This window comes from Lynx rufus, unplaced genomic scaffold, assembly GCF_022079265.1.
Source record: "Lynx rufus isolate CCGP_SWC_20201006 ecotype Redwood Valley unplaced genomic scaffold, mLynRuf1.p SCAF_16, whole genome shotgun sequence".
Lineage (NCBI taxonomy): Eukaryota > Metazoa > Chordata > Mammalia > Carnivora > Felidae > Lynx > Lynx rufus.
The window spans coordinates 10,943,729-10,963,715 of record NW_025814830.1 but is presented as its reverse complement, the minus strand read 5'-3'; the positions used below and the strand labels follow the sequence as shown (position 1 = coordinate 10,963,715).

Sequence of the window (19,987 nt, the reverse complement as noted above, 5' to 3'; positions counted from 1 at the left end):
TGCCAAGCCTACAGCAAGAATGAGACAGAGACCCCTGCTCTCAGGGAGAGGGAGCCTCTACTGGGGGGAGAGGAGGAGGAGGGGACCAACAGTCCGCATGTACACGAGGTCAGGTACTAATAAATGCCACAGAGGAGGATAAAGCAGGGGTGCAAACTTTGTCAGGGGTCAAGAAAGACCTTTCTAATGAGGTTTTATTTGCACGGAGACCCAAATGTCAGGAGAGGGTGAGCCACGCAGCTCCGGGCAGAGGGAAGCATAGGTGCAAAGGCCCTGAGGCTGGAACAAGCTTGAGGTGTCTGAGACAAAAATGCAGGAGGCTAGCGCAGTTGTAGTGAAGAGAGTGGGAGGGATGAGGTCCTGAGGTTGAAACAGCCCAACTGGTCTGGGGCTTGGTAAGTCCCAGTGGGGAGTTTTATCCAAGGGGGAGGCCTGGGGAGAGCCATTGATTTACCGTTGCTTCTGGTTCCCTCCTAACCAAGGCAGCCTTTCTGATCTTGGTTCTGGTTATCGGCATAGAGTTGTCTCTGCTGTTGTTCTTGTCCCATAAACCTCTGGGGTCCTTTGTCTGGAGCAAAGGCCTTGGCTGGAGCCTGGGCCGCAGGGAAGCAGGAGGCAGAGGGGGTGGTGACCTTCTCTGTGGGTCAGAGTGGGCACTTTTGTGACCTGGTGCAAGGCAGCCCTGGGCAGTGACTTCCCCTCTCTGGACCTCAGCGTTTTGGTTTGGGAAGGAGAAAGGAAGAGGAACCGTGCGGAGGGCTCACTGTGGCCTGTCTGCACGCCTGGTGCCGCACGCCTGGTGCGGGCCTGGGCCAGAGTCGGCACCAAAGCATGCGCCCGTCCCCTCCATCCACTCGGCCACCAAGAAGGAACAGCCCGCGCTAGGTGCTGGGACCGAGCCGTAATCAACTGAAACGTGGGTCCCGCCTGTGCCGAGCCACTGACTTAGTGGGAGACAATAGGCACACTCATGAGTGTGTAACCTGTTGGGTGATGTGAAGGGCCGGGAGAGGGTAGGCGGAATGTGCCAGGCACCGGGGGTGCGGTGATGGGCAAGACTGGACCGAGCCCCCGCCCCCGTGGCGCGCTTGCTGCAGCCAGTACGGAAAGTTGGTGTCGGTCCTCAGCAAGTCCCGTCATCGCGACCATTACCACACGCCTGGAGCCTGCCCGCTTCTCCCTCCTGAGCCCCCACGTGGGCCTGCCCACCCCTGTCTTCCGCTGGACCGTCACGTCCTGCACCTCCCCGGGCTCCCCGCTCCCAGTCTGTGCCCCACACTTGGCCATGGGGAGCCTGTGGACGCGAGTCAGGCCACGTCCCTTCCCTGCTCAGAGCCCTTGTGTGGCTCTGCCTCACTCCAGGGAAAGGACAGAGTGATCTCCGTGGCCCCCAAGTCCCTACATGATCTGCCCCCACCGCCTGCCCCGCCACTCGGCCTCCTCTGCTCTGGCCACACCTGGGGACATTTGTCCTGACTCTTCCCTCTGTGCTGCCCTGCCCAGTGCTCTTCCTCCGGGTATCCCAATGATTCCCTCTCCGCTCCCCTGTCAGGTCGCTGCTCAAGTGTCCCCTTCCCAGCCACGTCCCCCCCATCACTTCACTGAAAATTCCAACCTCTCCTGACCCTCAACACTGTCCTGACCCTTCCTTTGTGTATGTCCTCAGCGCTTACCATCTCACTTACTAGATGTTTTTCTGATTCAGCTCATTTATCGACAGTCTCCTTTCCCGTAGACCGTGAGCTCTGCACGGGCCCGGAGGCTTCTGGCCGTCCTGACCACCGCTAGGAGCCCCGGCCCTAGCCTGGCAGAGATCGGCCCTCAGTAGCTATCGACGGTGGGTGGGTGCAGGAGCGTGACGGGGTCCTTTGTGGGTAGAGTAGGTATTGTCAGGCCCAGAGCTCGTGGCGGGGTCTGGGGTCAAGGTCCCTGAGGATTCCTTGGAGGAACTCGGCTCGGGGCGGGAGACTGGGAGAGAGATTTGGACTGGGGAGGGCAGGGCGCTGTACAGGTGGGCACCCAAGAGCTGAGCACAGGTATGGAGATGGGAAGGGTGGGGGATTAAGGGAGGCAGTGAGGCTTCTGCTGCAGGCCGGGAAAGGAGGCCGGACTCTCCTTCCGTTGTCAGAACACAGCCCGGGGAGATGGGGTAAACTGAGGTGAGGAGGGACTTCCCAAAGCTAGTGGGTGAAGGTCTTGACAGAAGGGTGAGTGGGAGCCAGGGGTGAAAGCCCTGAGTGCAGGCCGGGGCCAGTGAGCCCTCCTCCGTGGTCCTCTTCCTGATCGAGGGGTTCGTTTGGGTGGATGTGAAAGCGAGACTGTGATCCTGTCACATCCCCCGTTCTTTCCCTGGGCCCCTGGGGTCCAGCTAGGTCAGCTCCCAGAACTGCAGCTTTATTCAGAGCCTGGGGGGAGGGAAGGGGACAGGAGACAAGAGTTTTACGCACGCGCGCGCACACACACACTCCCCAGACACAGCTTCGTCCCACAAGTGGATCTTGCTCTCCCCCTGGGGCCGATTTCCTTGGTGGGGAGAGTTTGGGTGGGTGGGAGGGTGGGTATCATTTTCTCCTGAAAGCTCAGAGTATAGATCCAGTGAACGCAGGGGTGACTAGAAAATCTGAAGCTTTTGCTGGGACAGGTTGGAAACCGCCTGTCCCACATGCTGAATAATTCAAAAGACTTTCTGTAATTGCAATGACCGTACGAGAGTAGAATGCAAAATGGGCCTGCGTTCTTGGGATCAGACCCTAGACTTCAGAGGCATCTGCACGCTGTCCTCCTCTATTCCCTCTGTCTGACGTTGCTGCTTCACCCGCCGCCCCTGGGTCCCAGGCACATCTCCGCCAGAGTGCCCCAGGGACCGCCCGGGCAGAGTCAGAGGTGTCCAAGCAGGGCTGTAGCGTAGTGGGTACAGATGAATCCGTTCATTCACCACAGGTTCCTTGAGCACCTAGTGTGGGCTGGGGCCATGTTGTAGACGGGGTACACTGGGGAGCAAGACAGAAGACAGGTGCAAAGAAAAAGGCATAGAGGGAGGTGGGACAGGAGCAGGGATATTTGAGCACAGACTCGGGTAGCAGGGAGGAGGGCGGGAGCCATGTGCAGATCAGGGAGAATGAAGTTCCAGCAGGTGAGGTGACAGCCAGTGCAAAGGCCCTGAGGTGGGGACACATCTAGGGTTTGAAGAACAGCAAGGAGGCCCATGTGGCTGGGGCAGAGTGAACGAGGGGACAGAGGTGACAGGCTGATCATACAGGCCATGGGGCCACACGGAGGCGCCTTGGGGGCCAGCAGAAGGCTTAAGGAGCTCGACCCTGTAGTAGATACCCCTGTCTTCTAGGCCCAGCTCTGCTTGGTAACCTGAGCAAGAGATTTCACCTTTGTGATCCTCAGTTTCCACGTCTGCGAAGTGGGAATGAGAATAGCTGCCCCACCGAGGTCATAGGGGGTCCGTGAGCTCCGCGTCCGCATCTGCACAGGGTCACGGGGGCCCTCGTGGTGGTGGTAGTGATGGAAGTCCCAGAGCTGAGCCTCGGTGTGGCACGTTTGGTGGCAGGGACTGGTTTGTGGACATCTTTTCTGCTTCAGATTGTCCTGCCGAAGGCTGCGGTAAAGGCAGATAAGGATGGGAGGCAGGGGCAGGAACCCCACTCTACCCTTGGGGGCCTGGGACGGGTCAGACAGGAGGCAGGGACCCTCAGCTCCAGGAAGGGTCAGGGCAGGACCTGAAGGGCAGGGTGTGGGTGTGGACTGGAGGCTTGAGTGGGAAGGAGAAAGGCACCCTGGTGATGACGATGATGACGGAAACAAGGGCGTCCCTGTGGCCCTCCGGGCAGGCCAGGCAGGGAAGAGCCTGGACTTTGGTGCCCGCCTGCCCGAGTTCAAATCCCGGATGCCCTGGACAAGGGACTTCCTCTCTCCGGGCCTCAGGCTCCCCATGTGTGAATTGGGGCCAGTCGGTTGTGAGGGCGGAATGGGACTGGGGGCAGAGGGCGCCGAGCAGAGCCTGGCACGCACGGACCTCCGAGGGGGTAGCCGCCTTTATTTCCGAGAACTGGCCGGGCACGGGCTTCGGGTTAACAGGCCTGGAGCCTCGTGTCCCCCACTCTGCTGCCAAGCTGTGTGACCTGGGCAAGTGGACCGTGCCCTCCCCGTGCCTCGTTTTACCTTGTCTGTAACGCGTAGTGGCTGCTTCCTCGTGGGTCACGTGTGCAGATTACATGAGGGACTCCGGGCAGGGTGCTTAGAGGAGGGGCCGGCACACAGTGGGTGCTCAGGTCAGTGCTGCCCACAGCTGCTTTCGGGCCAGGCGGTCAGGGCCTCGTGTTCTCACTTGTGACCCCTGTAGGAACTCCAGGAAGCAGGCACTGGCATTATTGTCTTTAACAGAGGGGGAAACCGAGGCACAGAGTGGCCGAGCGGCCGGCCCCCAGACACACAGTGAGCTCCCGAGGTGGGTTGGTTGGCAGGGACAGGAGCCAAGGCGGCACAGGGCACAGCGGCCGGGCTGCTCAGGGGCCTGGGGACTCGGTGGGGGCGGGGAGCCGGGCAAGGGAGCCGCCGGAGCTGGGAGCTGTCCCAGGGTGGAGCCGGGGCCTGATCATTATAAACACGGCCAGTTCCTCTGTTTGTCCCGCCCTCCATGAGGTGCCCAGAGGGAAGGGGTGGCCCCCTGGCAAATATCCGGAGGTGTGTCCTTCCATCCCCTTCCCCTGCAGGGGTCACACGAGCGAGCGGAGGGCAGGATAAACAGGCGGGCTGCAATGTGCAAGGGGGGCTTGGGGCTTCTGGGGGAGGGTTCTGAGTTGGCTGTCCCACCTTGCAGGCTGCCTCCCGCGTGGCGTGCCCCGTCTCCGTGCTGAGCTCCTCCCACCTCAGGGTCCGCCCCTCCCTCTCCCGGATTTAGTGAGGGGTCACGTGGCTAATCTTATGCCCCTGGAGTGACTTGGTGCCTCGGGCTGTGGGCTGCTGGGTGGAGGATGGGTAGGGCTGCGTGAGAGAGGCCAAGGTGAGGGTGAGGCTGGGCCTGGGGCCGGGTGGGGGCACCTCTGGGAACACAGTGAGGAGGTGGAGGCGAGGCTCCGGGGTGACAGCAGGGAGGATGGGGGAAGGTCCGGCCGTGGGGACAAGGCGAGGACGGGTACTAGGAAGGGGGGGACAGCCGAGGGCAGACAGGCTGGAGAGCCCGGACAGGGATGGAAGTCTCCCGGGAAGGATGGGCAGGGGTCAGTGGGCTGGAACGGGGGAGAGACATCGAAGGGGCTCCCGGCTTGGTTGGGGTCAGAGAAGGGAAAGAGGCAGAGGCAAAGGGGCACCCGCCCTGGCCAGGGCTTTCACACCCCACTTCCTGGCAGCCAGGGGCCCCAGAGCAAGCTGGGAAATTGGACCTGCTCGGGGAGCCCTGGCCAGATCTGGCTGTGGCCACCTGCTGCCCAGGAGGCCCCGACCAGTTGAGACAGGTTGTCTGCTGGGTCCCCACCCCCTCCCACTGGGCTCCTGCCACCAGACCGGTTCTCCCAGATGGCTACCCACTGATGGTCCTACCTCTGGGCTAGGGGTGGCAGCCTGTTCTAACCTCACAGAGCTGCTCCCACAGGAGAGGAACAGGGAGGGAGGAGAACCGGGGGCTGAAGGGCCGCATCCCAGGCACGCTTGAGAGTGTCCTCATTAGGTCACAAGACTTACTAAGCTTGGGGCCGACCCTGTGTCAGGCACTGTGCCAGGCTCTGGCGGGCCAGCATGAACCAGACGGAGATCCCCGCCCAGTGCGTTTCCCCTCATCCTCTGGGCCTTCGTTCACACGGCCTGTCTTCTGGGAAGCCTCCCCTGACCCCCACCTACCATCCTTCACGCCAGTCTGGTACTCCCTGACCCCAGCCCTGACCGCTCTGGGCTGTCAGAGGGCTATCTTGGTCACCACTGTGTCCCAGCATCAACCAGTACGTGACTGGGCACAGAGGAGTGGGTTATTGGTGAATGAATGAATGAATGAATGAATGAATGAATGAATGTTTTCTTCCCATTTTACAGATGAGTAACTCGAGGCCCCAAGAGGAGACGTCACCTGCCCGAGGGCACTTCTAGCACAGCCAGCATCAAACCAGGTCTGTGGGACTCTGGGGCCCATGTGTGGGACAGGGGAGCAGGACCCGGGGCCCTTCCTCCCTCAGACACTGCAAGGAATACTCCTACTCACGAGAGTCACACACGTGGACAAGGCCCTCACTCCACGCCCGGCTCCGCTCCTGTTAACTCAGTTAATCCTCACAGCAGCCCTGTGCCGGTTGATCCGAGGCACAGAGAGGTCAAGTCACTTGCCCAAGGTCACGCATAGTAAGTGGCAGAGAGAGATTTGTGCTCTGGCCATTTGACTCCCCTTGCCCTCATCGTCCTGGTCTCCCTGTGGGACACTGCGATCTGCGCATCTCCCTTACAGCCCCTTTGGTTGTAAAACTGGCTTTCGTTGAGCATTTATGCCTTGCCTGGTACTGTGCTAAGTATTCACCTGGAGACCACGGCTGCACAGAACTTTCCCCATTGTGTGAACTCACTTCTGTGAGTCTCGGTCCCTTCATCTAGAAAGTGGGAGTGTTGCGGTGAGACTCCTAGGGGTCGAGCATAGGACAGGGACTGTGATTGGGTAGGTAGCCAAAAATGTGTGGGGTTAGCCCAGATTCCGGGCTGGGAAAGCAGAGGTAGCTGAGGCCAGGCCTTTAGGAATCGGTCACTGAGCACACTCTGTGTGCCTGGCATGGTTCTGGGAATGGGGTGGGACACAGAGACACTGGGCAGGTGAGACCTGGCCTGTGGTGCTGATATTCCAGTGCTGACGGGTATAGACACTGAGCTAGTAAACACAAGAACAGTGGAATTTCCAGACGTTAAATGTGTTATGAAGTGATATCGTGGAAGGCTAGTGGGGTGGTCTTTTACTTGAAGATTCACCAACTCTTGAGACTTGAAGGAGGGGAAGGAGGGAGCCATGTGTGGATACTGGGGAATAGTGTCCCAGGGGGCGGGAACAGCCAGTGCAAAGGCGCTGAGGTTTGAAAACCAGTGTGAACGTAAACAAAGGGGAGGTGACAAGGGCAGGTTGTGTGGGGTGGGCCACCGGAGGACTCGGCTGAGGGCTCTGAGCGGGGGCAGGTGTCCACAGGGTCCCTCGGGCTGCATGTGGGAGACGGGAGACCAGGGAGGAGACGAGGACGGACAGGACCAGGGCAGGGCCGGAGGAGCAGAGAGGACTGGGCGGGTTCTGGTGAGTGGCCCCCTCCCGCAGGCCTGCTGATAGGAGCCCGCGTCTGCACCCTCGTGGTGCCGAGAGCCTCAGCGCCATGTTTGGGAAGAAGAAGAAGCGGGTAGAGATCTCCGCGCCATCCAACTTCGAGCACCGCGTGCATACGGGCTTTGACCAGCATGAGCAGAAGTTCACGGGGCTGCCCCGCCAGTGGCAGAGCCTGATCGAGGAGTCGGCCCGCCGGCCCAAGCCCCTCGTGGACCCCGCCTGCATCACCTCCATCCAGCCCGGGGCTCCCAAGGTAGGCCAGCGCCCACCTCCACCCCTCCTGCCCCACACCGACCCCCCACGGCGCCCCCGGCCCTTAACCCCACGCTTGATCGACACACCCCAACCGTCCGCCACAATCCTCGTCCCCCCGTGCCGACCTTTCACTCCTCCACCCGCTGATCCCTCCCCTTGCCTCTCAACACTGACCGCTACCTTGACCCCTGCAGCAGCCCCCCACACCAGCCTCCAAGTCCTGCTCCTCTCCCTGGGCTCCATGCCCCTGTCCCCAGTAGCAGAGACTTGTCCTGGGGCGAGGGACAGATTCCCCCCCCCCATCCCCCATGGTCAGGGCTAGGCTCAGAGGAGCTGCTGACCCAGCCCCACAGTCCCGGCCAGCTTCTGGAGGACACCTGAGCTGAGCCCTGAGGGACGCGGAGGAGTCATTGTGCCGAACGGAGAGGAGGCTCGGCTTTTAGTGGAGGAAACGGTCCAAGTGAAGCCTTGGGGGTCTTTCAGTTTGGAGCTTTGGTTTCCTGCCACCTTGGGCAAAAGGGTGGAGTTGGGATTTGAACGGAGGTCTTTTTCCAAGGCCTGTGCTCTTAAGCCCTTTCCTGTCTGCGTGGTCCAGGCGCCCAGGCGTGGCCCGCGGTGAGGCTGGCCCGGTGGTGGCAGGGCGTGAGCCTGCCCGGCCCGGGAAGCTGGCTTCAGAGCGTGGACTTCACCCCAAGGGCACTGGAAACCAGGAAGGGCCGGGGGCCAGGGGCATGCAGCCAGGGTCGTTCTAGGGGCGGAGATGGGTGTGCCCGTCCGCGGGCCCAGCGCCTGGGGACAGGCCTGCAGCTGACTCATCCTCTCCTGGTGCCCGGCCCCTGCCTGGCGGGAGGGCGCCCTTAGTGATCCGCGTGGTGTGGCGGGTGGGGACACAAGGGCGGACGCTCACCAGGATGACCGGAATCTCCATCCGGTGGCCCACCGAGGTGTGAGGGCATCCCACGCAGGCCTTTTGAATATTTTGAAGTCTTTGCCACGGCTTAAAGCAGCCGAGGCTTCACCTCCGGATCTTTCTTTCTGGCTCTCCTGGGCCCCACGCAGCCCCCCTCAGTTCTACCCCTGCTGGTCCCGTGGCCCCTGGAGCACTGGCTGTGGCCTCCCCGGGGGAGCCCCTACAGTCTAGCCCCTGCTTAGCCTGTCCGCCGCGAGCCCTGCCAGGAGGATGAGGTGCCTGGTCGTAATTCATGCAAAGGTGCCGCGTGGGCTGGTGTTCGCTGCCCTCGGCTGGGAATCTCTCCAGTCCCCCCGGGCCCTCCCCCAACCCCCAGGGACTTAGCCTCTTATCCCAGTACCAGAGTCTGAGCGGATATCTTCCTTCTTCACTGGGCTCCCGGGCAGGGCCGGGCTTCTGCGCTGGTAGCCAGGCCCAGGAGAGGCAGGGGCAGGGGCGCTGTGGCCTGTAGGTGGCTTTTGTGTCATCGGTGTTTTCTGCACAGCAGAGGCAGCTCCGGCCTGAGGCTGCCTGGCCACCCTGGGCCTGCGTCCCCGCATAGCAGTGACTGATAGCAGAGGGATGGGGGTGCTTCTCTGCTCCCCGCGGCCTCCTCCCAGCCCCCCTCACTCACTCACCGGTTCAGCCAGTGTTTACTGAGCACTGTCTCCATACCTCCCAGACACTGTTCTGGGCGCTGAGATGTGCAAGAGCACAAAAACAGGAAGAGACAGGAGCTGCCTTCATGAACGTTGCACTGGGAGTGCAGGCGATGGTCAGCTTATGAGTGCTTCGTGTCTGCTGGTTTTGAGTACTCCAGAGAAAAAAGAAGGCGGGGAACGGGGAGAGTTAGGGGCGGGCATTTTAGACTGCGGGTGGTCAGCAAAATCTTCCCTCTGAGACGCCGAGCAAGCCTGAAAGAGGGAAGGGAAGGAGCTGTGGGCATACTTGGGGGGAAAGATGTTCTAGGAAGAGCAGACAGTCAGTGCAAAGGTCCTGAGGTGGGAGCGTGCCTGGTATGTTTGAGGAGGCCTATGTGTCTGCAGCTGAGTGGGGGCTGGGGGAATCCTGGAGGCCTTGACTCAGTACTCGAGGGAGGAGGTGGCCATGGCCCGGATCGGGGTGGACTTGGCAGGTGAGGCTTGGGTGGATTCAGGACACACTCTGGGTCCACCGGGCCCTCATGGGAATTTGCATTTGCCCCCGGTGCTCCTGGGGCACTCTTGCCCTGCGCTTCGGGTCCGGTCCTTCCCGACTCTCCCTGTCCTCCACCCTCGGCTTCCAGGGAACCCAAGAGTGTGGTTTTGGGGCTGACGGCCCTCGCGGGCTGCAGGGGAGGAGGAGGTCTGAGCCGTGCCCTGGCCCTAGCTAGCATCCTGTAATTTTCGGCTCTCCGGGGCTGATTATGGGGTGGCGTGGGCTCCGCACTCCTTCCCCTCCGGCTCACAGGGCAGAGGCCCGCTCCCAGCCTGGAGAGCAGAAGACAGGGAGTGCTTTTCAGGGGGCCCAGCCAGCCCAGGGGCCACAGCCTGCCCTGTGGGAGGTTAAGCCTCCAGCTCTCCTCCGGCAGTAGACAGACAGATAGACAGACAGACGACTCAGTGGTATGGGAGGGGCTGCAGCCTTCCCCCTCTCCCCCGCCGGTGCCTCCCCCAACTGCCCGGCCCCATCATCACCCCATGGCATTTCTTCATTCCGTCTCTGTCTTGTCTTTGTGTGTGTTGTGTCGTGCTGTCCTTGTGTGTCGGATCCACGTCCTGTGTCCTCCTCTTCCTTGCCCGGCCCCCATCCCGCCATTGCCCCGGACCCCAGACCATCGTGCGGGGCAGCAAAGGCGCCAAGGATGGGGCCCTCACGCTGCTGCTCGACGAGTTTGAGAACATGTCGGTGACACGCTCCAACTCCCTCCGGAGAGACAGCCCGCCGCCACCTGCCCGAGCCCGCCAGGAAAACGGGATGCCCGCAGAGCCGGCCAGCACGGCCAGAGGGGCCCCAGAGAAAGCGGGCGGCCAAGGCCGGGTCGCCGGTCGCAGCGAGGCGGGTGGCGGCAGTGGTGACAGGCGGCGGGCGGGGCCAGAGAAGAGGCCCAAGTCTTCCAGGGAGGGCTCGGGGGGACCCCAGGAGTCCTCCCGGGATAAACGCCCCCTCTCTGGGCCTGACGTCGGCACCCCCCAACCTGCCGGTCTGGCCAGTGGGGCAAAAGTGGCAGCTGGTCGGCCCTTTAACACGTACCCGAGGGCCGATACGGACCACCCGTCCCGGGGTGCCCAGGTAACCAATCCCCCTGCCCCAGGACCTCCCGCCGTCCCTTTTTCCAAAGCTTCCCCTGTTCCCCACCCACCAACCCCAACCTGTGCCCAGCCCGCTGTCCATCTCCATCCTGACCGCCATGTGTCTGTCCCGCAGCCAGGGCCCCTGTCCTGCTCAGGGAGCAGAGCCGGCCCCCGTCCCCTCCACTGACAGCTGCCTCTCTTTTCTGTTGCAGGGGGAGCCTCACAACCTGGCCCCCAATGGGCCGTCGGCAGGGGGCCGGGCTGTCCCCCAGTCCTCCTCCTCCCGGCCTCCCACCCGAGCCCGTGGACCCCCCAGCCCAGGCGTGCTGGGCCCCCATGCCTCCGAGCCTCAGCTGGCCCCCCCGGCCCGCCCCGTCACCACCCCCGCCGTCCCCCCCCGCCCCTGGGCCCCCCGGGCCCCGCTCGCCACAGCGGGAACCCCAGCGAGTATCCCATGAGCAGTTCCGGGCCGCCCTGCAGCTGGTGGTGGACCCCGGCGACCCTCGCTCCTACCTGGACAACTTCATCAAGATCGGCGAGGGCTCCACGGGCATCGTGTGCATCGCCACCGTGCGCAGCTCGGGCAGGCTGGTGGCCGTCAAGAAGATGGATCTGCGCAAGCAGCAGAGGCGCGAGCTGCTCTTCAATGAGGTGGGCCTCGGGCCCCCTCCTGTCCCCTCCTGTCCCCGCCGTCACCCTCCTCTTGGAGTCCTCCACCAGTGGGTTTCGAGGCCCGTTCTGGGCCAGCCCCTGTAAGGGTGGGGATGGGAGAAGGCCGTTCAGGGCTGGGGTTCCCTGGGGCTGGGTTCTGGGCCTACCTCCTCTCCTTACTCCTCACACCTCCCCGGGCTGTCACCTCTGCGCCCCCGTACCCCCCGCTGCATCTCTGTCCTGTTACTGGCCTTCTCTGAGCCCCAGGCCCCTCACACCCTCCCAGACTGGCCCCAGAGTCCCAGCCCTGCCCCTTCCCGGGTCCCCTGTCTCAGAGAGGCCCCACCCTCCCTGACCCCAGCTCAGAGCTCTGGCCCCTCCCCGTCTCCCAGCCCATCAGCCCCTGCGTAGCCCCAGCCTCTCCCGCTTGGCCCTGCCCGGCCTTCCCCTCTTGGGCGCCCCCTGGGCATTCCCCACACAGCCGCTAAAGGGCTCTTTTTGACACGTGACATGTGAGACTATCCCACGCCCGCGCCCCCACCCCTCAGTGTCCTCAGGATGAAGGCCTGGCCTCTTGGCCGAGCATTTGAGGTCCAGCCCCCATCTAGGCCCTTGGTTCTGTCCAGCCTCTGGCTTTGGCTCTTGTGGCGTCTGCCAGGGAGCTTGTTACAGAGGCAGACTCCCGGCTCCTTCCCCAGAGGAAGCAGGCCCCGGACTCTGCCGCTGGAGTCCCAGGACGGCAGGCCTGGAGGTGGTCTAAACTGTGGCTTTTGCCTCCCCGTCTCAGTACTCCTCAGCTGTCCCCATAACCCTTCCCCCGGCCCCCCAACATTACAGGGCTCCAGCTGCACCGGGAGCTATTCAGCGGGACCCCTGCAAGCGGCGTGTTCCCACCCCCGAGCCCCGGCTTTGCCTCGTTAGGCCCTCTGCCCCTGAAGTCCATCCCCCCCAGCCTTTTATTCTGACCTTGGCTGATAACCTGCTTGTGCTGAGGTCTCATCCCTGTGCGTAGATGTTCTCTTCCCGAGTCCCTCTCCCAACACCAGCCTGGTCATCAGGGCCACTCAGAGACCAGCTCAGGACTGGTCGGAGAGCAGGATCCGAAACTGGGGTGTGGGGGGGCGCCCCCCCCACCACGCAGGCATCAGGCCTCAAGCTGCCGTTGGGGTCTGTTGGCTTTGGCACTGGGGCAGGCGGTCCAGGATGACCCCGGTGAGCGGGAGCGACAGGTGGGACTGGGCCTGCGGCATGGCGGGGCCCAAGCCCGGGGCGGGAGAGGAGGCGGGAGGGTGGCCCTCCCCACCCCGCTGACCCAGCCCGGTGCCCAGGTGGTGATCATGCGGGACTACCAGCACGAGAACGTGGTGGAGATGTACAACAGCTACCTGGTCGGGGATGAGCTCTGGGTGGTGATGGAGTTCCTGGAGGGCGGCGCCCTCACCGACATCGTCACTCACACCAGGTACCGCCAGGCAGCTGGACCCCGGCGGGCACCCAGCCTGCTGCCTCCCCAGGCTGTCCAGCGGGAGCCGCGTCCCCTCAGACCTGTCCCACGACAGGATGAAGTCCCCTCGGACCCCTTGGGGCGGGGCCGCGTCTCGGGGCCGGGAGGGCCGCGTCCCCCCTCGGACCCCCGGCCGGGGCCCTGTCTGCCCCAGTCGCTGACCCCCATCCCGCGCAGGATGAATGAGGAGCAGATTGCCGCCGTGTGCCTGGCCGTGCTGCAGGCCTTGTCTGTGCTCCACGCGCAGGGCGTCATCCACCGCGACATCAAGAGTGACTCCATCCTGCTGACCCACGACGGCAGGGTGAGGAGCAGGGTGGCTCGGGCTTCCCCCGCCTCTCCCCAGTTCCCCCCACCTGTCCCCAGCTCTCCTCTGCTCCGAGGGTATCTCTGATCCCGGGTTCAGTGGCTCAAGGAGCAGTAAGTTTGTGCCTCATGCAACAGTCCGGAGTCGGGTCCGGGGCGGTGGGGGCTCCGCTCACGCATCCACGGGGGGCCTGGGCTGGCGGAGTCTGCCTTCAGCGCAGGATGCTGGAACTGTGGTCTCGCATTGAGCCCAGAGAGGGGAGAGGGCGTCTGAGTGGCCGGCCACTGCTCTCGGCCATACGCTTCGTCCTCCACCAAGAAACTGTTCCTAGCCGAGCACCCAGAGGTGGGCTGTCGACCGCCATCCCGCCTCCCATCTTCTGGACCGACGCTCCAAATTTGAGGTCCACGGATGAGCCTCCCGGGGCCCAGAACCTGCATTTATATTTTTAAGAGTAGATGTGATTTTCAGCGGGAGGGGGTCCTTGACTTTCACCAAAAATCTTGTTGGTGATTCGCCTGCCCTCCCCCAGGAAGGTTAAGCCATTCCAGTAGAGGTAGGGGTGGGAGCGGGCCCTGTTCCACTGGGAGTCTCAGTTGAAATCCACCAACCCCTAAAGCCGTCTGCAGACGTGTTTGGGGGACATCTGGGAGCCTGAAATTGTGTGCACGCCGTGTGCGTGTATTTCCTGGGGGTGAGAAGATCCACACATACCCTCGAGAATCTGAAGGGGGCTCGTGGCTCCAAAACAGGTGAAAATCCGTGGTTCTGGGAACGTGGTTGTTGCCGCGTGGGCCACACCCCTCCTGCCCTCGTGGGCAGGGCTGTGCCCCTCTCACCTAAAGATGTGCCCCCTCCAGGGACACCGGGGCCCAGGGCATGGGCCTCTGGAGCCAGCCGTGATCTCCGCCCCCATGAGGCATCTGTTACCTGTAAGGCTTGGGCCACTTCCTGCAGGAGCCCCAGGGCAGACCCTGTCAGGGAGGCAGAAGGTGTGATCCTGGGGAGGTGACACACCTGAGGGCCCCCTGCTGGCAGATGGTGGAGCCGCTCAGTGGTCTGGCTCCAACCTCCAGGCTGCAGGTGGACACCGCTCACTCCCACCTCCAGCACCTCTGACCCCCGCTGCCTGTGCCCGGTTGCAGGTGAAGCTGTCGGACTTTGGGTTCTGTGCCCAGGTGAGCAAGGAGGTACCGCGGAGGAAGTCACTGGTCGGCACGCCCTACTGGATGGCCCCAGAGCTCATCTCTCGCCTCCCCTATGGGCCAGAGGTAACCCGGAGGTGGCCCGGTTGTCCGGCTGTCGGCCCTGGCGTACAGCGTGACGGTCCGAAACAGCTGGAGTGCTGGGGGCGGGGTGGGGCTCAGTCTGGGAAGTGGGTCACCAGGGATGGGCTTGTGGGAGAGGACGCAGGCACGCATGTGCTCTGCGCATTCGTCCCTGATTGGGTGCTAGTTCGGAGCCACGCCCAGGGCTGTGAGTGACAAAACCAGCTCAAACGGTTAGCTGGGTCTGGGTCCCAAGAACTGTGAAGTTGGGCATGGTGACCGGCCTCGGGCCCAGCCATCCATGCGTTCTGTCCGTCCCCAGCCCCGACTGCTTCGGCGTAGTCCTCAGTCAGGCGGGCACCGCCCTTGTTGGAGCAGAGCTGGCCCAGCCCCTCGGTACATGGCCACGTCCCCACCCCACGAGCGGCACTGTTTTCCTGGATATTAATCTTAGAATTGACTCTGATTGGCTCCGCTTGGGTCACGTGCCTATTCCTGAACCAATTACTATGTCCCACCTGTGCCGATTGGGCCCCCTGGTCCGGGACCCCAGGATGCTCTGCAGAGGGAGGGAGGGAGGGTCGCTCCCCCGAGGAGACCTGGGCGTGGTTAGCAGAAAAGTGAGGGGTGCTGCGTGCGCAGAACCCTTCGAGGGCTCCCTGCGGGAAGAGTGTGTGGGTCTGGCAAGGTGGGTGCCAGAGCGGGTGTTCAGGGCCCAAGGACCCCAGTCACGAAGAGGCAAAGGCAGAAGCAGGGCCCCTCCCCACCTCCGCGGCTTCCCCCAGCGCCAGCCAGTCCCTGCACAGCTCAGCCCTACCGTCCTTCCCCACTGCAGGTGGACATCTGGTCTCTGGGGGTGATGGTGATCGAGATGGTGGATGGGGAGCCCCCCTACTTCAACGAGCCACCCCTCAAAGCCATGAAGATGATTCGGGACAACCTGCCGCCTCGACTGAAAAACCTGCACAAGGTGGGCCCCGCCCGGCAGGCAGGTGGTGTAGGGGAGAGGACGCTCTGTGCTGAGCTCCCCACCCCCTACCCCCGCGGGTCCCCTGAGCCCTCACCGACCGTCCCACAGTGGTTGTGCTTAGGCTGGCCTGGCTGAACACACACAGCATAGCCAGGTGCAGGAGAGGAGCCTTCCTGGTAAGGGAGAGGTGCCCCCAGGGCTCAGCTGCGGTCACCTCCTTACAAACCTTGAAAATGCAGAAGAAATGAGCCCCTGGCTGGATTTGTTGCTCCCCCCGGGGCCCGACCCTAGTACACATGGGACCTCCTGGCCCCCTCCCTGGGCAGTGGGTATTGTCATCCCATTTGACAGAGGAGCACGGAGGCCCAATGGCAAGTGAGCGGTGGAGCTGGCACTCAGATCCCCTGACTGTCTCCCTCTCTTCCCGACAGGTGTCCCCGTCCCTGAAGGGCTTCCTGGACCGCCTGCTGGTGCGTGACCCGGCACAGCGGGCCACGGCGGCTGAACTGCTGAAGCACCCGTTCCTGGCCAAAGCGGGCCCGCCCGCCAGCATCGTGCCCCTCATGCGCCAGAACCGCACCAGATGAGGCCCAGTGCCCTGTCCCTGAACCAAAGAGCCCCTGGGGTCACCCCTGCCCTGCCGCAGGCCAGTAGGGGGCCGGCCCCCACTCCTCAGCCCGGGAGACACTCCATGTGGCACCGCCCTTCTTGCTGGGGGTGGGGGGGTGTGCAGGACCCTACTACTGAACTCCAGTTTTGATTTTGTGACTTTTGAAAAAACACAGGGACTCGTGGGAGCACGTGAGGATCCCAGGACCCCCACCCTCGGGGACAGGCCCTCCCTGTGTCTTCCTGTCTCCAGGAAGGAGGGGCAGCCCCCCATCACTGGAAGTCATCTGCAGTGGGGGCTGCTGTGGGTGGAGAGAACACTACGAAAGGTGTGTGTCTGTCTGCGTGCGTGTGCTCACGGGTGTGCATGTGTGTGCGCGTGTGCATGTGCGGAAGGTCCATCCGCTCTGTCCTCCAGCCTGCGAGTGGGTATCGCTGAGACCTTACCTAGCATACAGCGCAGCCCCCTGTCCCCGCCTGAGCCATTGTGGGGGCGGTCATGAATGTCTGAAGAGTGGCCTTTTCCCCAAGTCCTGCACCCCCTTTCTGTGGCTGGATGGGGAGACGGGGGTCAGGGCTTCCTGCCCGTCCCCAGCCTCTGCAGAAGACGACTACTGCGCCTGGACAGCCTCCTCTTTTCTAGAAGTCTATTTATATTGTCATTTTATAACACTCTAGCCCCTGTCCCGACTTGGGGACGGATGGCCCCTGTCCTAAGGGGCAGCGTCAGGGACAGAACCACCACTTGAAGAATCAGGTTCCTGTCCCCTTGGAGCCGCCCCATCCTCCCCTCCCTCAAGTTAGTTTTACAATTAAAATGTTTTCTTGTTTTGTGTGTGTGTGTGTGTGTGTGTGTGTGTGTGTGTGTGTGTGTGGAGCCCCACCCCCACCCCCATCCAGGCCGGCTTGGTGTGGAATTGGGAGGGGTTGGGGTGGAGAGAGGGCAGCCTCTGCGGGAGTTCGGGTCAAAGAAGCCAGTAGCACCCCCCTGACCAGGGGCCCGGATCCGCTCTCCCACCGGCCTGCCAACGGCCAGGTTCCCGGAGCCCATGTGCCACGACCACCAGTTTGCCAAATCTGAGATTTGCTGGAAACTTGTTTCAGAGGTTGTCTTGAGCATGTCCAGTGGATGGAAATGATCCTTGATGAGTTGACATTCGAGTAAATTGGCCATTCAGAAAATCGGTCAGCGGGCAGGTGGGCTTTTGAGGAATCGGCCGAGGCAGATGGATCCCGAGTGGCCAGCTGGAAGATACTCCATTGGCCAAAGCCTTCCCTCCACGTCAGGGTCCCGGTGGGGGCTGAGCCTGGGTCTCCACAAGGGGCGAAAGCAATTGGCTGACGTCACGATAACCGCGCTGCCTCTCAGTCCTGGTCACTGACCGCCCCGGGCTGGTCCTGGGCTTGCCTGCGCGCATCTTCCCCGGAACCCGGGAAGTGGCGGGGGCGGCGGCAGCGGGAGGAGCCAGTCGCATCACCATTGGCACCCGGGACCTCAGCCTGGTGTGGGCATGAAGTATGTAGAGATTCTGGCTGGGGCCACACCTCCTGTTCCCCACGGTCACATGACACCCCCTCCTCCGCCCCCAGCATCCCTCTCCTCAGGCCCTGAGCTCCCCAAGGATGGGGCACCGTGTCTGTGATCCGGGCCGGCCAGGAACACGCACTAAGGCTAGGTGGGGAATCGGGTCGAAACCTACCAAGGGCGACAGCTGTTGCCGAATGTGTGAATGTGTTGGAGCCTGGGTGGAGCTGTTACGTCCCTGGGAAGAGCCAAAATTGGTATAAGGAGGAATGGAAAACAGGAAAAGTCCAAAGTAACACACACCCCCGTCCCCCGCCAAACACACACTAACGAAAAAGCTTGGAGCTTAAATGCTTTTACAAATGAGTTCTACCAGACTTGGATCCAGTAATTCCTACCTGGTACAGTTTGTTCCAGGAAACAGAAAAAAGATAGAAACCCCCACTCATTTTAGGAGGCTGGTAAGCCTGTGATTCTAAAACCAGCGAAGGACGGTGAAGAACAGAGCCGCCGAGCTCACAGCCTGAGTGCCTTGTTTCCCTGGGGCCCCCGGGGCCTCTCCAGGACAGGCCACTGCAGGCGAAGGACGGGAAGTCCCTTGTAGGGTCATTACATGGTGGAGGCGACCCAGCTGTGATTGTCCCCTTCAGTCACCGTCACTGCAGTTTAAAGAATGGTTTTGGGTGGCCTTGAGGATGTCTCTGCAGGCCCTGTGCCCCCGTCCTGTCCTGCCTCCACAGAAGGGGCTCCTGTGACATCAAAGGCCTCTAGTTGTCTCAAACAAGAGATTTAATACAGGGGGTTAGTTACGAAAGTATTGGGAAGTCTGTGGGAGCCGACAGGGCCAGTAACCTGGCCATGTGTGGGGCTAGAGGAACAGAAGGGCTCAGTGGCACCACCAGAATCCCGGAAGTCCCCTCGTGCCTCTGCTGCTGGGGGAACGGGTTCTTCCAGCTTCCCGCCCCCCCAGCACCGGTGCCTCCTGCAGGCAGAACTCTACTGACCCCGGCTCGCAAGGGGGTCTGTGCAACTTAGTTCTTCAGGCTTCCAGCCTCGGCAGGACAGGGGAGCACTCAAGGGCAAGTGTGGCACAGTCGCAGCCGGCCTCTGAGTCGACCTGGTGCCACACAAGCAGCGAGGGTTACCTCAGCTCCAGCAGGGGGTGCTGTGCTCTAAACTGCAAAGGCCTGGGAGGGGCAAGTCAGGATGTATTAGCCTGTAGGTCAAAGGCATGTTTAACAAAAACCCAAGATGAGTGAGTGAAACAAGTCAGACCAATGGTTCTCCGAAGTGTGGTTCCCAGACCAGCAGCATCCCTGGGAACTTGCTGGGAATGCAAATTCCCAGCTCCCCGCACCCCCCCCCCCCCCCCGGCTGAATCAGTGGTCCAGAGGACTGGAAGAGGTAGGCACTCCCCTTTAAGGACATGACCAGAGGTTGCACCATTGCCTCATTGGCCAGAGTTTAGTCACGTGGTTTCCTCCAGTGGCAAGGGAGGCTGGGAAATGTAGTCTTTATTCTGGGCAGCTGTGTGTCTGGCTAAAAAGTCTATTAGTGTAGAATTGTGATTCTCCACCTCTGCTGTTCACTAGACTCACTGGGCTTCTCCGGAGAACCCCGAGGCCGACCCACGTGTATTCAGGAGCTTAATATACAATAAGGATGGCCCCACAAAGCAACGAGGGAAAAATAGTTTAATAATAGTGTTGGGGAAATTGGTTCATTTTCTGGAGATAAAAGAAAACTGAATCCATACCTAACACCACAACAAAACCCTAGATCTGTGCTGTCCGAGGCGGTAGCCACTAACCGCATATGGCTATTTAATTTTTTTAATTAATGAAGCAAAATGAAGCATTCAGTGCTGTGGCTGCAGTAGCCACATTTGACATCCTCAATTGCCACTTTTAACCAGTGCTACTAATTTGATGGTATAGATATGAAAGCTTTCCATTATCTGAGTTCTATTGGACAAGGTTTCTCTGATGGATTCAGCATCCTCTGAAAAACTATAAAGGTGACGGAGGAAAATACTTGATGACCAGGAGCAGAGAAGAACTTAAAACTCCATTGGAACAAATTGTAAAGCAAAAAAAGAAATAATAATAATTTGACTATGTTAAAATTTAAAGCTTTTGTTCAAGGAAGGACATCATGGGCAAATGTAACAGGTTTCAGAATGGGAAGAAATATTTGCAAAGTCTAACATGGAGATTTGTGTGTGTGTGAGAGAGAGAGAGAAGAGCGTGTGAGCGAGCAGGGCAGAGGGAGAGAGCGAGAATCCCAAGCAGGCTCCATGCTGAGTGTGGAGCCCAACTTGCGTCTCCACCCAAAACCCTGGGATCATGACCTGAGCTGAAATCAAGAGACACTCAACTGACTGAGCCA

General features: G+C 61.4%; 1 protein-coding gene across 1 annotated transcript in view; it reads left to right on the top strand.

Moving 5' to 3' along the window:
- PAK4 (p21 (RAC1) activated kinase 4) overlaps positions 1–16,905 on the top strand; it is a 44,670-nt gene extending 27,765 nt beyond the window's left edge. The window contains 10 exon segments of the mRNA XM_047078082.1: positions 6,034–6,107; positions 7,283–7,541; positions 10,305–10,763; positions 10,978–11,154; positions 11,156–11,416; positions 12,745–12,878; positions 13,098–13,224; positions 14,373–14,498; positions 15,331–15,465; positions 15,897–16,905. Coding sequence (XP_046934038.1) covers positions 7,338–7,541; positions 10,305–10,763; positions 10,978–11,154; positions 11,156–11,416; positions 12,745–12,878; positions 13,098–13,224; positions 14,373–14,498; positions 15,331–15,465; positions 15,897–16,052 — 1,779 coding nt within the window. The 5' untranslated portion in view covers positions 6,034–6,107; positions 7,283–7,337 and the 3' untranslated portion in view covers positions 16,053–16,905.
- Positions 16,906–19,987: the final 3,082 nt, after the last annotated feature.